At 42.3% G+C, this 17,962-nt stretch overlaps 1 protein-coding gene across 9 annotated transcripts in view; it reads right to left on the bottom strand.

Moving 5' to 3' along the window:
* The window catches only part of HUWE1 (HECT, UBA and WWE domain containing E3 ubiquitin protein ligase 1), a 229,241-nt gene that overhangs the window by 22,998 nt on the left and 188,281 nt on the right, over positions 1 to 17,962 (bottom strand). For 6 of the 9 annotated variants that reach the window (XM_089669150.1, XM_089669155.1, XM_089669151.1 and 3 more), the window contains 7 exons: positions 16,462 to 16,564; positions 14,471 to 15,014; positions 5,307 to 5,826; positions 5,051 to 5,157; positions 1,631 to 1,787; positions 1,389 to 1,521; positions 1,078 to 1,310 (listed from right to left, as the gene is read on the bottom strand). In XM_089669150.1, coding sequence (XP_089525276.1) covers positions 1,078 to 1,310; positions 1,389 to 1,521; positions 1,631 to 1,787; positions 5,051 to 5,157; positions 5,307 to 5,826; positions 14,471 to 15,014; positions 16,462 to 16,564 — 1,797 coding nt within the window. The remainder of the gene's footprint in view (positions 1 to 1,077; positions 1,311 to 1,388; positions 1,522 to 1,630; positions 1,788 to 5,050; positions 5,158 to 5,306; positions 5,827 to 14,470; positions 15,015 to 16,461; positions 16,565 to 17,962) is intronic. The other 3 variants (XM_089669153.1, XM_089669158.1, XM_089669159.1) reach the window with 1 other exon arrangement.

Here is a 17,962-nt window from a genome sequence, read left to right as displayed (position 1 = left end):
AGGAGGGGGGTTGATGCCTGCTTTAAATGACAGAGCACCTGTCCAATTACTTAAATGGGCTGAGCCACTGAAATCCAGGCTGAGCAGGACAGTGCCGGATGATGCTGATGGAAGCAATAACAGCTGCTTTTGGAGAATAGGCTGCTTCTATTGCACACTCCGAGGTGTGTGGTACTGCAGTCTGAACAGCAAAAACTGTGCATAAAGGTTCAACACAGAGCTGGAGTTTAAACTACTTCATGCTGGCTTTCAGTATTCCATGACTTCTTATGAATCTTGCAGACTCTGCAGATCTGACCATACCAGTGGAGTATAGGCACCTATCCCACTGACTTTCTATTAAAAACTGGGTGACATGGGGGGGGGGGGGGGGGGTGTGTGTGTGTCTATACAATACCTGTAATAAATCATAAAAAATAAAGGTCCCCTGCACTTCTAGAACAGACAGCTACAGTATGTTTGAGCCAGAATAAGCCCTCTCAAGAAAGAGAGCAAAGACAGTAACAGACTACCAAATGAAGCATAAAATGTCAAAATCCACCTGCATAATCTGAATGACTTGATTTTGAGCAACTCCCTCTCCTAGACTGAAGGGCGCTAGTTCCACAAGCACTTCTGTTTAGGGTAAGCGGGTGGCAGTTTAACTGTTACATAGGGACACTTGTTCACCTGCTGCCCCAAAAACTTTGGATCATCTCAAAATGGTTAAAACAAACAAAAAAAAACATCTAGGCGGAAGCCAGCTATTGTCATTGGGTATCTTAAGACATGATAGGATGGTAATCTAGTTTGGACAATCATGACCATATAACAATACTGAGCCTCGGGGCAATCTGCATAGACAATCCCCTAAAAACACAAACATTTTTCTACACCATCTCTACATTCTTCTGTTCACTCAGTGAATAAACCTGCAAATAAGAGCAGCTGCAGGTTCTCCGAATGAGAAAGCCTCCCACTCTCCTGAAAACGCTGAACACTACAAAGTCCCATACTGAAAAAAAGGGCTACAATGAAAATGGAAACTGATTCTTTCCTCAAGGTAACCGTATTCCTGCTAAAAGATGAAGGTCCTACCTAGTCTACTGGTCTGCTTGGCTTTCTTGTTGGCTCTTCTGGTGTCATCTCTGAGTTGGATGATGACCTGCAGCACTCGAAGGAAGAATTTCTGTGTGGAGGTCTTTGATGTCAGCATAGACATTGAGGGTAACTGGAGCTCTCGTCCCCCCAACGGCCGTTTCTGTGATGCAACTATAACAACGTTCTCTGCAATATCAAACCTAGATTGCGAAGACAGAGTGATATGAGATCTGACAGACCAAATTTTATTTCTCTGGACAATGAATAAGCAACCGGCAAGTAGTAATGACCCTAGGAGTAACACTCACCTGCTTTGCATTTTACCCTTGGCTTTGGTGTTGTGCGGCTGCTCTTCAGGTAACCCATCAGGAGAAAGTGCCTCACACTGTACTCTCCTCTGCTGATCAAGGTTATACTCCCGTAATTCAGCTAAGAGAGTACCTGGTAGAGATAAAGCAAGGGTAAATCATTTTAAAATACAACATATTGTGTTATATATTGTCAGTTTGTCCTGCAGAAACGAAGTCTAGGCTTTTGCTTTATTGCTTACCTATCTGCTTGCATAAGGTGTAGCCTAAATGGTGGGCTCCACTGAGCAGCAGCTTGAGTACAGTGTCTCGTGTCCCAGGGTCACCTCTAGACAACTGTAGCAACACATTTGCTGCATCCTCCAAGCCTTCCTCTGAACATGAATGAGATGTCAGCACCTGGAACAAGAGAATTTGATTTTAAACGGAACTAAAGAAAGCATTTCCCTCCTAACACCTTTTTTGTCTTTAAGGTCCTGTAACACCATATGTTGTGAATCTGCTTAACTTCACTTTAAAATAACTTTTTTTGGTGAAAATCTATTTCTTGATCTCCCAACTCCACTGCTTTAAGTTGGCATAGATGAATAACTGCCCCAGCCCTCATCAAAAGCATCCTCACACCCTCTTGTAATATAGACAAATAGGGGCGATCCGTAAATCCAAGACTGTCAGAATGCATTAGACTTTAAAGGGTATGTAAACCCCGAGATTAAACAGCTTTTAGCTGGTCTCTTGTTTGGTTATATACAGTCAGGTCCATAAATATTGGGACATCGACACAATTCTAACATTTTTGGCTCTATACACCACCACAATGGATTTGAAATGAAATGAACAAGATGTGCTTTAACCGCAGACTGTCAGGTTTAATTTGAGGGTATTTACATCCAAATCAGGTGAACGGTGTAGGAATTACAACAGTTTGCAGATGTGCCTCCCACTTGTTAAGGGACCAAAAGTAATGGGACAATTGGCTTCTCAGCTGTTCCATGACCAGGTGTGTGTTATTCCCTCATTATTCCAATTACAATCAGCAGATAAAAGGTCCAGAGTTCATTTCAGGTGTGCTATTCACATTTGGAATCTGTTGCTGTCAACTCTCAAGATGAGATCCAAAGAGCTGTCACTATCAGTGAAGCAAGTCATCATTAGGCTGAAAAAACAAAACAAACCCATCAGAGAGAGAGCAAAAACATTAGGCGTGGCCAAAACAACTGTTTGGAACATTCTTAAAAAGAAGGAACGCATCGGTGAGCTCAGCAACACCAAAAGACCTGGAAGACCACGGAAAACAACTGTGGTGGATGAGCAAAGAATTCTTTCCCTGGTGAAGAAAACACCCTTCACAACAGTTGGCCAGATCAAGAACACTCTCCAGGAGGTAGGTGTATGTGTGTCAAAGTCAACAATCAAGAGAAGACTTCACCAGAGTGAATACAGAGGGTTCACCACAAGATGCAAACCATTGGTGAGCCTCAAAAACAGGAAGGCCAGATTAGAGTTTGCCAAACGACATCTAAAAAAGCCTTCACAGTTCTGGAACAACATCCTATGGACAGATGAGACCAAGATCAACTTGTACCAGAGTGATGGGAAGAGAAGAGTATGGAGAAGGAAAGGAACTGCTCATGATCCTAAGCATACCACCTCATCAGTGAAGCATGGTGGTGGTAGTGTCATGGCGTGGGCATGTATGGCTGCCAATGGAACTGGTTCTCTTGTATTTATTGATGATGTGACTGCTGACAAAAGCAGCAGGATGAGTTCTGAAGTGTTTCGGGCAATATTATCTGCTCATATTCAGCCAAATGCTTCAGAACTCATTGGACGCCGCTTCACAGTGCAGATGGACAATGACCCAAAGCATACTGCAAAAGCAACCAAAGAGTTTTTTAAGGGAAAGAAGTGGAATGTTATGCAATGGCCAAGTCAATCACCTGACCTGAATCCGATTGAGCATGCATTTCACTTGCTGAAGACAAAACTGAAGGGAAAATGCCCCAAGAACAAGCAGGAACTGAAGACAGTTGCAGTAGAGGCCTGGCAGAGCATCACCAGGGATGAAACCCAGCGTCTGGTGATGTCTATGCGTTCCACACTTCAGGCTGTAATTGACTGCAAAGGATTTGCAACCAAGTATTAAAAAGTGAAAGTTTGATTTATGATTATTATTCTGTCCCATTACTTTTGGTCCCTTAACAAGTGGGAGGCACATATGCAAACTGTTGTAATTCCTACACCGTTCACCTGATTTGGATGTAAATACCCTCAAATTAAAGCTGACAGTCTGCAGTTAAAGCACATCTTGTTTAATTTCAAATTCATTTTGGTGGTGTATAGAGCCAAAAATGTTAGAATTGTGTCGATGTCCCAATATTTATGGACCTGACTGTATACTGTACCAATAAAAGTGTCGTGTTTGTCCAAAAACATATCTGTTGATCCTTCCAGATACCTTGTCAGCCAACACCCTGTACTGCACTTTTATTTGTTACATTGTTCCAAGTAAGGATGGACCAATAACGATATTGGTGCCTATACCGAGTATTTTCAGGAGTACGTGTAAAAATGCTTCCGGTACCCGAAACCAAAACTTTGTGGTGCAATTTTCAAATTGGCGCAAATCAAACTACGAAGAATGGCAAATCGCAGATCCCACTGCAAAAAATGTGACAATTTCCTGTTCAAATTGCATGTGGTTTGCCCATCGCTCCTATGTGAATCCAGGCTTGTCAAAGCCCGAGTTCACACAGGAGTGGTGCGGGAAAGCTGCCTGCACCAATCTCATGTCACATTACTAAAATCTGCTTCACAGGTCTGGGGATTTGAAATCCCTGCTGCTTCCTCGCCTCTTCTTGCAGGAATGACCGTACAGGCTAGATTGCTTGTGACTGCTCAGCACCGTCACGCATGTGATTTGGACAAGAATGGCTCCGTATTTTTGTTCAAATCGCATACCATTCTTTTGCAGTGGGATTTACGCCAATTCATTTTGTATAGACGCAAATCTCACCGCAACGCATCGGTACTTGGTATCGGACAGTGCTTGACCGAACGTACTGGCGATAAAAAAAAATATCGGAGCATCCCTAGTTCCAAAATATCCCAGAGAGTACATGAAACTTCTCCCACTGTATAATGAAGAGGAAAAGGGGAGGTTATTGGAGTCCTGTACTAGGGCAACGTCTCTGCCCCTATATAAACATAGTACAGTGAGTGAACACTGTTACCCTGTGACCAGGTGAAAATAAAGGAGAAAAAAAAAAATAAAAAAAAGGATGAAAAAAGAAAAAAGGATGAAAAAAAAAAAACTAATGCAGCCAACAGATCTTAGGACTGGTAAGCTGTAACATATTAAATTTTTGTTGTTGGGTTTATATACACACTATTCTATAATTACATAATCCACTGAAGCCAGATTTCAACATGTTTTATGTACTTTTGTCAATTCTCTGCAGCTGCACCCAATTTTCAATCATATGTAAATTTAGAAGAACCAGCTAACATTTAGCAACATGTTTTCAGAACATCACGGTGGAATAAAAAGTATTTAAGGCTTACTTTTTAATTATGGGTAGAGGGTACAGCATTAGAGCTCTATGCCATACTCAAACGTATATCCTCTCAATGTTCACACATCACCCACAAGGACTTCTCACCTCAACAGAAAGCTGTAGCTGTTTTTCTGTGAGCCCAGAAGCTGCCATCTTGTCAGGCACATTGAGCTCGCTTGACTTTGCTGTAGACTTGATACTTTTCATCACAGCTTTACAAAAGGCAAGGAAAGACAAGTTAAAATCTCACAGGTACCTTTTACACTCTAAATTCATAATGATTCTAGGATGAATGTGGACAATAAAATGATGACCTTGACGTTGCACAAACCTAGTGTGTGAAAGATAAAGCCATACTCACTTGATACTGCACTTGGATTGATGACTGTGGGCACAGTTACAGCAGGTACAGGGAGAGGTACTGGTGCAGTTGCAGGGGTGGGGGCAGGTGCAGGAGTGATTGCGTTGCTTTGATTGGTTACACCATCAGGCAATTTATTATCGGGCAAGGCAATTGAAATAAGGGAGAGGAGTCTAAGCAGTTTTTCTGTAAGCAGCGAACTCCGTCGAATGACGGGGTGAGACAACATATTCATGAGCTGTCCCAATGGTGAGGCCTCCAAACTGCACTGCAAGCTTTCTGCTTCGGCTCCAGAGCTCACAGGCAGAGACTTTACAGAGGTTTTCCCCTTCCGGCTCACATTCATGTTGTCTAATTTAACTAACAAGTCCCAGAAGTCCGTAGAAATATTGCTGGGCCCGCTGTTGGTAGACGGAGTAATACAAGGGCTACAAGTCACTTTTATATTCCTCTCCTTATTTTCACTGTTTTCTACATTGCACTCTTTGGTCCTCTGCTGTGTGAAATGGCTGGGGAACACCTACAAAAGAAAAATCAGATGTCATAACAGTACATTCTAAAACAAGCCATTTAAAGAGGACTGTCAGCAGACCATTTCTTTCATCAACAATCCTTCAAAAAGTTATATGGGAATTTATGCATGTTACTTACCTGTAAAATCCTCCCCCATACAAACATCCAAAAGCCACAAGACTGCTAAGCCTCTGACATTACATCCAAATCACACAGTAGCAGACTCAGAGCTGTCACTCGAACGACATACTACAGAATCCCTTTTGTTCCTCCTCAGCAACTACATAAAAGTTGTATAGTAAGGCGAGGGAGGGGGGCCAGTACAGAGTAATCAGGCACTCCCAGAAGAGGAGGGGGCTATGACATGCAAGGACTGTGCTAGGAATTGACTCTTCCTGAATTGGTCAAATTTGCTAGCAAGAGTTTATTTTTTGGCCTTTGTTTTATTATGATTATACAGGATTTATATAGAGCCAACAGTTTGCTCAGCGCTTTACAATATAACGGGAGACAATACAGTTCAATACAAGAGGGTAAGGAAGGCCCTGCTCTGTTTTAGGATGACTTGAATTTTAACGACTTGCCCGCCGCTCTATAGTAGAAGCCAGGACAGCAGGGCTGCGCAAAATCACATATATACGTGACTTGCATTTCCAGGCGAGGGTGCGCGGACCACCCTACCTGTGCCACTATTGGCGGCTAGGGATGTCAATCACCGGGTCCCAGCCGGAACTCGGCGATTGCGTGTAAAGCTGACAGGCGAGAGACCTGTGTGATAACACCACAGGTCTCTCCCCTGACAGCATGGATATGCTTGTTTTGTACCTCTCTGCACAGCATGTCTCCCTTGTAAAACAGCACACACAGTAAAAAAAACAAACAAAAAAAAAAAACCACCACACAGTTAATCCTTCGCCCAAAAGTTAACCCCTTCCTGCCCAGTGCTTTCTATTAGCACTGATCACCGTGTTAGTGTCACTGGGGATGTCAGTGGCAGTTAGTTCCCCCCAGTGTCAGAATGCTCGCCGCAGTCCTGCTACAAGTCGCCGATCGCTGCCATTACTATAAAAAAAAAAAAAAAAGAAAGCTCTATTTGTGGGGAAAAAAGGACATACATTTATGTGCAGCGTTGCATGACCGTGCAATTGTCAGTTAAAGTAACGCAGCGCCGTATCGCAAGAAAGAATGGCCTGGTCAGGAAGGAAGGGGGGTTTAAATCCTTTGGATGGCAAGTGGTTAAAATCAAATCTTTAAGCAAAAACTATAAAAACCACACAAAAACAAACAAAAAAGCCCCCAGCAAGCTCAGGTACATGGCAAATTAAAAAAAATATTTATAGAAAGGAAGAATGCTGCAATCAAATACTTGATTTTTTTCTGAGCATTTTTCCTCCGATTTGTTTGTGAAAGGGCCTCACTAACAGCATCACAAATAAATGAAGAAACTGAAAAGACGTTCAATCTCTTTACAGTAGGAAATTTTAAGCCATATACGAATGTAAACCATACACTGTGTGTAAATGAGATGCACCCAAACAAATCAGAACAAAGTCACTCCAGAAAGTATTTTTTTCTTAGGACCCAAACATTGCATTAGTGATATGATTGTGGAGAGCTGCTCTATGTGGTAAAAGAGGAATGCTGCTTTTCCTCCAGCAGATTCATTTTCCTGGGACAGATGAGACCGCTCCATCCGCTGATGGAGGGGGAACAAACAGCTGAGAGGCTCTGAAAAGAAAATGCTTTGTACAGACGAAAGAGAAGAAACACTTCTTTGTGGTCAAAAACCGCAAAGAAGTGCCAACAAAAAAAAAAAGTTTTCCCCCCAATGGGCCATAAGAGAAAAATGATTTCAGCAGCATCACTCCCTGTTAGCAAAATAGGATGTCAAGAGGTTTCCATGAATGCTTTTCTGTAGAACTTCCAGTTTACCATTTGTCAGATTTTCACCAAGCAAATTAAAGCAGTATTAAATAGAAAAGTAAGAATTTATTATATTGCAGCTTACCAATTCTTAGGTGCGGTGGCTGTGTTAGTTTTCTTTTTTAGGCTGGTAAGCCTGTTTTTTAAAAGAACAAGATCTCCTGCACATGCAGCAGTTAGAGACCATTTACCACTGACAGGGGTGCTTACAATTATCAGCTTTTATTTATACAAAAACTTTATCCCAAAAAGGAAAAAAACAAAAAAACAAAAACTGTTGCAGTAGCTGCTTATCAAATGTAAGCTGGAATTTGGCTTCATTTAGTTAGTGTATCTAAATCTGCTAATACTCCTCTCCCCCCCCCCCCAGATTAACAATATGGCTGTCCAAAAGGTGCACTCTAGTACAAGTGGTGTGTTACTGGCCAGATCACCAGGTGAAAAGAGGTAGGGAAAAAAAAGCCTAAAAAAGATAAAAGAAAACTAAAGCATCCACCACATCTAATGACTGGTAAGCTGCAATATATAAATTGCAGCCAAAGCTCTTTCAGCTGTACTTCTCCTGTGGATCACAGCAGTACAGTTCGTTCTTCACTCCTGTGACCCATTTAAAGCTGACAGATGGCTTACGCCAGCTATCAGCTGACGTTACTCAGCCGGTCCAGGCTGGGGAAAGATCTGACTTTAAAGTCAGGATCCACCACAGAGTCTGGAGTGGCACCTTGCTCAGCCTCTCGGCAATCTGAGAGCCTGAGCCAGCCACTCCCTCCCCCTCCACAGCCCAGCACTCCAGCGAGCGCGGGGCAGAAACAGAGCAGAGAGCGGTGACTGACATTCACCGCTCTCTGCTCACAGCGAAATGTAATTGTTGAGTTCTCACACTTCGTGCTGGCAGGGGACAGATGCAGCATTGGACCTAGGTTAGTATAATTTGGGGGGGGGGGGGGGTTAGCCATCACATACTTGTCTTTTAAATTTTTGGTTTTGGCTTTAATACTGCTTTAAGCTAAACCAATAATTGGGGCCAAAAATATACAAAGGGCGCTGTACTGTGCATCAACGCTCATATTACTAAAGAAGATGCTCCCAAATCAACTTTTACACGTTTCTTTCAACCTATCCTCAATATCTCTGTGATATGTTAAATGTCCCATTATGTTGTTTCTCCTCCCCAGTGACTAAAAATACTCCAGTCCAAGAAACATTTGCATGGATAATGAGGTAGATAGTACCATGGGAGCCTCAGCCTGAGCTCCCCGAGACCACGCCCCTTTTAGGGGAGGAGCCGAGGCCGCTCTTCACTTTTTGATATACAAATATCAAAAAAATAGGCAAAAAAAAATAATGGAAAAACTAAATTAATTTGCAGGTGTGAAAGTGACAGCATCCTTGGCGTTGAAAGCGGAAAGTGATGTAACATTCTTTTACTTCTGCTGTGTGATGAGACACCTAGCCAACAGGTGGGAAGCCTCACTTTTGTCATACACTGCGTGTGCTGCTAGTAATACGGAGTTCTATCAGAGTTCACTGAGCTTTAGGCTTCGTTTACACTAGTGGTGCACTGAAATGGAAATTCTGGTGCCGAAACCGAAAATTCAGGAATCATTTGGCCGAAAACCAAAACGGGAAGTTTTAAAAATGAATATACATTTTTGGAAAAAAATACACTTTAATAGTTAAAAAAAAAAAAAAAAAAAAAAACCAAACAAAAAAAAAAAAAACCAAACAATATATACCCCAATTTTTGGATGATACGGCGAGTAGATACCCAACATGTCAAGCTTTAAAATTGCGCACGCTCGTGGAATGGCATCAAACTATGGTACTTAATCTCCATGGGTGACATTTTAAAGATGTCTACAGGTTAGCAGTGTTAGAGAAGGTCTAGTGCAAGAATTATTGCTCTTGCTCGGATGTTCGTGGTGATACCTCACATGTGTGGTTTGAACACCGTTAACATATGTGGGCGTGGCCTAAATATGTGTTCACCACTAAGTGCGACCACAGGGGGTTTTTTAAACTTTTTTTTTATTAACTTATTTTTTACACTGTCCCTTTAAAAAAAAATGTAATCACTTTTATTCCTATCACAAGGAATGCATGCATCCTTTGTGATGGAAATTAGTGACAGGTCCTCTTTATGGAGAAATATGGTGTCAATAAGACCCCACATGTCTCCTACAATGTAAAGCATCAGATCAAAAAAAGCATTGATCTAATGCTTTAAAAAAAAAAAAAAGAAAAGAAAAAAAAAAGGCCTGGTTTACAAGGCGCCGGAACCGGAAGTGACATCGCTCTGGTCCTCCAAGGGCATAGAGATGAGTGGAGGCCATCTTTTCTTCACTTATCTCTTACGTGCAAAAAAAACTGATGTGCAGATTTCACTTGCAAAGACATCAGTTTAAATTAGTTTTATACACATTGCAGATTCCTGCACAGAAAAAAATCTGCACGCGATACTAGTGTTGCGGTGTGAACAGGGCACAGAGAACAATTGATTTGGTTGTGCCCTTGTAGAATGCGCACAGAAAAACTGACATCTCTGCACCATGGTGTGAACGAGCCCTTCAAGAGGGAAAATTGTTGGCGCCCGCTTAGCTGGTGCCTCTGTGACTGAAGCTGCCAATTTGCCGTGTCGCGAGGTGCAATATCAAAAGGTTATGACGGCATCAGGGGCGGATTGACCAATTGGAAACACGGGCACTGCCCGAGGGCCCGGGGTCAGTAGGGGGCCCCATGAGATGCCCCTGGTACCTTTTTCATAGGCTTTTTTTGAGTTTGGGCAAAGACACAGGGGCCCCATGAGTTGTCAGTCCGCCCCTTGACAGCATATACAATTTCCAGGAAAATGTGGTCTGATAAGCATTAGTGTGATCGACGTGCTCAACTGACTGAAAGAGACAAAAGGATATTTCGCAGGATTATCATCTGGAATAAGAAAACAACTGCTGAAAAAATGCACAGCTCAATCTTAGTCCAGTGAAGACTGAGACTGAGCTATGCAGTCACTTTTGCACCATGTTGTCACTTTCACAACTGCAAATCACGTCATGTTTCCATTTTTTTGAGCGGTCTGTGTGCAGTGCCTTCACATGGGATACCTCATTAGGTGGCTGGGATGAGCATTTAGATGCCAGCACCCCATTCGGCGATCTCTTCTCAGCACTTAGAACGATGCTCCATGAAAGTTTTACAGGTTGCAGTTGCCATGAGTTCTATTTAACACCAGCAGGACGTACGTTGTTAATCGCTGTATAACAGAACTGTGGAAATCTGGGTTATATAAGATATACATATCTGTCTTTGGGTAAAGTTTCCAGATCTTTTGTTACACATTATCCAAATAAGGTTTTGCAATTGTTTGTATTGTATCAGATCCGGGCTTGGTTCCCCCCTGGTGTGCATCCTTCATGAGACATACATGTACACAATCCAGTTGTAATAAAGGTGTGCCCCTATCCTGCAATGTGTACTCTATGGCTATGCTAATGGCATGTGTAGAGGAGAGGAGCAGGTGGATCATCCCTGTATCAGATATCAATACATTTACTTTGGACTATCAGAAACTGAGTGGCTTCACTTTTGCTTTTTTATGCTACAATTCTCAGGTCTCGACCCTCCTGGAGGCAGCATCCTTCAGTCGGTGGAGCTGTAGTGAGAGGCTGGGAACGAAGTGGTTGGGGATGCTTGCAATAAGGCTGACCTGTTTATCTTTTTAAATAAACCATTCTTATTTTGTAGCCTTTCCATTTTCAAAAACTAAAAAAGAAGTACGGTAGCTAAACTTCTAAACCAGATGCTGGGAGCAAATGTATTGCATGAGACTGTCCTGCTTTCAGAGGACCGTGAGGAGTCTTTCCATGTTCCTTCAATGATGTCATCATTGTTGATGTATGAAATGGGAAAGCTCCTTTGTCCTGTGTCAGAGTCAGACATTCAGTACTATTCAGCTGCGATATACTGAGGCAGCTTTGCAGCAAACATTGGTCTAAGTTCATTTTTGTTTGCTTACACACATTACTGATAAAGTTGAGCGAATATTAAAAATCACACGACAGTGCATAGTATAATATAGTGCATATACACAAGCAGTACCAAACTAAAACAAAAAGAATTTTGACTTTCCTGTAAATTCTACATCTAGGAGTGCAGTACAGGACACAGGTATTTGTAGACCCTGGGCTTGTACATTCAGTTAAATAGGCACTGGCAAAGCTTTAGAGAACATGTCCCCTGGCTGCCTCCCCGAACACGCTACTGTGATGGGAGTGACTTTTGGGGGTGGGGGGACCCCTATTGTTCCTCTTATGTGTAGCCCACCATGTGCCTGTTAGGGGCGCAGGGTGCTCTGTCCTGATAGTGTAGACCATGTATAGGTTGGGTGTGGGGGTTGTTCATTGTTCACTGCCATGTGGTTGCCCCATTGTATCTTGCTTGCCAGCAAACTATTATGGGATGCATGTGTTCCCCTATTGTCTGCTGCCACATGGTGTATCCCATTGTTCTATTGTGTGTCTTGGTTTGGTGGGGGGTGTTTCCGGCAGCCCTTCCCCCTGATGGGAGGGCCTGCTGATGTGTTTCCTGTTCCTGGTTGTATTTCCCCGCCCTGTGTATATATCTTGTGTGTGTGTAAAAATAAAAGCAGTTGACTTCTTGTCGTAGGAAGCATGTGGTGCTGTCTATTTCCTGCATGATCAGCGGTGGTGTCCGTGGATCTGTGTTCGAACAGGGAAGCGGGAGTATAACAGAAATACCAAAGTGCGGTCTGGGCTCGGTTCCGTTACAGCTACACCACTTTGCATTGCTTGCTACAAAATCGAGGATTCACAGAGTAAGGAATGGAAGGGAGGGTGGTGGGCTGTGTCCTGTACTATACACCAGATTATGAAATTTACAGGTTCATTTAAAACTCCTCTTAATTGTACAGTATAGAACACAAAGTATTCATAGGCCCTGTGACGTTCCCAAGCAATGAATGAGAAGGGTGAGAAACAAGGCAAACAGAACTGTGCCAACAGACTGAACAACAACTTCAGAGTGCTACTGTAAGAACCTTGCAGCCGGAAGCTGCATCAACAGAAGACACCACATCCACCTAGGAGTACTTTGAAAAAATAATAAAAGAGGTCCAGATGACAGTCTTGCAAACTGGACTACACAGACTTAGTTCCAGAAAGCCCACAAACTGCCACTGATCTGGTGGAAGGGTATGAAGATATTATCCTTGCATGTGTAAGCTTTAGTGATCAGATTATAACCCAGGTACAATGAATACTTTGCCTATGCCTGGTACTGTATAATTAACAACTTGCCTGCCAAAGGATTTACCCTGCTTCCTGACCAGGCCATTTTTGTGATATGACGCTGCGTTACTTTAACAATTGTGCAGTCATGCAACGCTGTACATAAATTAAATTTATGTAATCCCCCCACAAATAGAGCGCTCTTTCAATGGTATTTGATCACCCCTGCGGTTTTTATTTTTTGCACTATAAACAAAAAAAACCTGAGGATTTTGGGAAAAAAAACAAAAACAATATATTTGACTTTTTGCTATAAAACATATCCAATTAATAAATTAAAAAAAATCTAATTTCTTCATACATTTAGGCCAAAATGTATTCTGCTACATCTTTGCTAAAAAAAAAAAAAAAAATCCCAATACGTTGAAATTAATTGGTTTACTTGGGCATTATAGCGTCTACAAATGGTGGTATATACACTGCAATTTTAATTTTCTTTATACTAGTAATGGCAGCAGAGACTTCTAGTAGGACTGCGGTGGGCATTCTGCAACTGGGTGGTAACTAATTGCCACTGACATCCCCAGTGACACTAATAGTGATCAGTGCTAATAAAAAGCACTGAGACTACTAATGACCCTGGGCAGGAAGGGGTTAACATCTGGGGTGATCAAAGGGTTAACTGTGCGTTTTACTGTGTTGTGTTCTTACTAGGGAGACATGCTGTGCAGAGATACAAAACAGCATGTCCATGCTGACAGGAGAGAGCTAAACGGCATTTCCCTGTTTACTTGTGACAGCTGATCACATGACCGAGCTGACATCTTGGCTCTTTCCGTTGACCGGTGATCCACGGTGTCCGAGGGACACAGCGTACTGCCGATCGCCACGAACTCCCGGAGCCGCGTATGTGCGGTTAGAATGGGAGGACAGATCGAGAGAGCCATCTTGCGCCCGTCATTGTACTATATGGCGGGCGGGAGGCGGTTAAATTAGCCTTTCACAGAAAGGCCTGTTATTCTAAAAATGAACTGAACTTTTATCATATGGATGGAACAAAGACCCGGGCCACACTGTGTATGAAGCCTGGCTGTTCCTAACAGGACCAGGTCCGCATTGGTTTGTACAAAGCTGGACAGAGTGAATAGCATTTTACGTCACACAGAACATCTCCTTGGCCTCATCTCTGGAACTATGAATGTACTACAGTGACAATAGTGGAAAAGCTTGGTACACAAAGCAGGCAAATGAGTGACCATTTTATTGTAGGCTTTTTTTTTTTTTTTTTTTAAATTGACCTATATGCTTATAACCCATTTTGGCAGTAAAATTTAACTTGTCCTTTAATAAGCAAAGAAAAGCCTTTTCTCAGTGACACTGTTTTACCTCCATGAAAAGACTTCCAAAACAAATGGAAAACTAAATCCAACCATGCTTTTTTAAAGCATTATATATTCAGTTTTTTTCAACCGTGTTTCCACTTACCTTGGCTAACTGTATAAGCGTGTCCAACACATGCCTGCACACCACAGGGGCAGCCTGAGGGTGGATATGAACAGTAGAGCCACAAGCAGCATGCTTCTCTGTGTGCTTGCGCCCCAATGACCTCTGGATTTGGAATATGTTTGTTCGGCATCCAAGAGCAGCATCCATTGAAACAGAGAGCCAAGACAGCTGATTGGAGTTTTTGGATTCCATTTTGTGCAACAGTTCTAAAGGACGACTATCGTGGCTGGAAGAACAGGCCTTGGCAGCACCCCTTTTATCAGGGCCACTTAAAGAACTTTTGGGACTCTCTATGCAGAGTTCACTCTCACTGCTGCGTTGCAGGATTGACAGAAGGCTTTTGATAACCCAATTTCGGGTTTGTGCATGGTAGCAGAGGTTCCTCAAGACTCTGTGCAAACGGCTGGTGTTGAGTTTTGGCTCATCTACAAAGAGCAATACAAGCAAACATGAGAGGGCTTCATGATCCAACAAAAGTCTCCCTCGTAGCCTGAGCAAACTGTCCACATTACTGCCAGCAGGCCTGGAAAGAGAGAAAGTGGTTAGTGTAATTTCAACTATTAACTGTACTGTAGATGTTAGATTTAACATTTGACATTTGACATGTGACAAGGGAGGAAATCTGTCAGAATATCTTATCTGAAAAACGTTTGTACCTTTTTAGTAAGTCTTACATGTAGACACAGCCTAAAGCTCAAACATAAAAAGATACAAAATAATGCAGTGAGGTATTCATTAATATATTATTGTTATACATGGAAGTGGTGTTAAGTACCTGAAACTAAGCATGTGTCAGCCTTTTGCTGCAGTGTTCATGTGTCAATGAGAGACATACTCAATGAAATTAAGAGCAGAACAACAGAGATGAGCTCATTAATGGGCCGCGTTACTTTTCACTGTCTAACCCAGCTTCTCTTAACTGGGGTGCCTTGAGGTTTCTTCAGGGGTGCCTTGGCAAAATGTCTAAAAATTGCCCAAAACTTGTATACAAGCCAGTAGGTGGAACGAGCCTGCCTTTTAGTTACACAAAGTCGCAGGTTTTCATTAAGCACCATTTATGACCTTCTAGCCACCGGCATCCTGACAACCAATGACCTCATCAGTTGATAAGGAGGATGTCAGCTGCCTACACAGCATTCTAGTCTGACCCTCCCCTGCCCCTCTCCATCAGTGCTGGGGCCGCATTAGGTCAGTGATGGAGAAAAACTGAGGGGGAAGAGAAACATTGGCATACTAGGTCAGTACCAGTGTGCAAAAGTATATTTGTTCTGGAAGAATAAATCACCTAACGTTGGGTGTCCTACCTGTGTAGATGTTGCTGAATTATATAAAACTATTAGAATAGTTTTTCACATTTTAGAATTGGCTGCCCTTTTAAGATTCAGGAAAGTCCTGAGGCACCCTTTAAAATTATGGACAGTCTTGAGGCACCCCATGCTAAAATGGGGTGCCTCAAGACTGTCCATAATTTTAAAGGGTGCCTCGGGACTGTCCATAATTTTAAAGGGAACCTTGACTGAAAAAAGGTTGAGAAACATTGGTCTAACCACAGCCTGGGGAAGGGACAAGACCTCCAAACACTACCTAACTAAAGCAGAGAAAAATTAGCGCTATAAAGATTAATTTGCATTTTGCTGGAAAAATTTGCGCTATAAAGATTTATTTGCATTTTGCTGTTGGCTTGCAGTTCAACTCTAAAGTAAACCTGTCATGATGGTAATATCTAGACTGCTATTGTTGACTTCTTTCTGAAAATGCTAGTTGGCAAAATAATAAATTCATAGGTCTAATCTTCCAATAATGAAAAAAAAAAAAAAAAAAAAGGCAAATTAGAAATCAATTTTTTTTTCGCATGTACTTCATGCAGCTGAACTAATGACCAGCTATTTTTTCAGAGTTTAAACAAGAGGGATAAAAAAATAAAAAAATTGCAGCAAACCCAACAAACATTGTAATTAAGTTACTCTTACCTTGTGTGGGTACTGCTGTTTCCCATCTGGAAGGTGCTCCCTCTCTGCACTGCCAGCCGAGTATACTGAACCCCTCTGTTTCCACTTAAGCGGCTTGTAAATGCTACAAAAACAAAAATAAAGTCAGAAATTTTTCCTTCTACTATGAAGACTTTTTTTATTGCTACATTCAAGAATGTAAATGTATGAATGGAGGACAGGCAGATTAAAGGTTTGCTGCCTCTACTTGGAGAGTGCTGTTTATTGCAAGAAGATAGTACAGCTTCTGTGAATGGAGCTTGGGGTGAAAGGGTGGTCATAGTCAGCACTTTTTTACAAATGCCTGTTACAGGCACAGCTGCTCATATTAACCTCTACAGCAGCTAAAGCTCACAGCCACAGTGATACTCAGGGGCAGAGGACTGAAGATTTCAACCTAACTGGACACTTTTCATGCACTAACCACCATCCATGGTGCTGGTTCTTTTTTTTTTTTAATTCATTAAAAAAAGCTTTAATAATCCTGAGTGCTGCCACGTTCAGGGGACCAGACAGTGGCAGGGGGAAGAAAAAAAAACAAAAAACAAATCATGAACCAGAGTACAGGCTAAGCCTTAATATTGCAGCAAGCTATGAGGAACACAAGCATGAGGGGAGGAATCAATGCGTACAGTGATGTATTCCAAGAAAATTTTTTTACAGGTAAACTAAAAATATTAATTTTTATAAAAATGTATTTTCTTAATCGTACATCACTGGGCACTGAAGAGTTAATAATCATGACTACTTGGGATATCCTCAGGCACTAAACATAAGAGAAGAGCATCAAGGTCAACAAGTCCAAAATCCCCAAACCAAATGAGGGAAACCCCACTACAAAACTGCCTGAAAGATTTTCCGTTCAAAACTAGCGCTTGCATATGAACCTGGTAGAATTTAGTACACGTGTTAAGAGAAGACCAGGCTTAGAAACCTGAACAGAACCTTAATGCTGCATGGCCCAGGAAGTTTTGACACTCCAGATAAAATGGGTCTGGACCAAGAAGGGAGGAAACTTTCCCTCAAACCATAACCTGAGAAATGAGCTGAAGAATCCACCTGGAAATAGTATATAGCAAGGTAGCCAGACCTTCAGATAAACTTGAATATCAAGAGAGTGATGCACTTTCTCCTCTTAGGATTTGAAGAAAAGTATGGCAGCACAATGTCACCACCAAACAACTCGTACACTCTCTCATCATCTCACGCCTGGACTATTGCAATTCCCTTCTCACTGGCCTACCCAAACGAACGCTATCCCCACTCCAGTCGATCCTAAACTCAGCGGCGAGACTCATCCACCTCACCAACCGCTCCACATCTGCCTCCCCCCTCTTCCAATCCCTTCATTGGCTCCCAATTGCCCAGCGCATCAAATTCAAACTGCTAACTCTGACCTACAAAGCCATTCACAATGCCGCCCCAAACTACATAACTGACCTGATACCCAAATACTACCCTACCCGTGCCCTCCACTCCTCAC

The sequence above is a fragment of the Staurois parvus genome, unplaced genomic scaffold (assembly GCF_062004578.1).
Source record: "Staurois parvus isolate SC_StPar_1 unplaced genomic scaffold, SC_StPar_1.0 ptg000068l, whole genome shotgun sequence".
In the NCBI taxonomy this organism is placed as follows: Eukaryota; Metazoa; Chordata; class Amphibia; order Anura; family Ranidae; genus Staurois; species Staurois parvus.
Note: the sequence above shows the minus strand (reverse complement) of the source record. Positions and strands in the feature narration are given on the sequence as shown.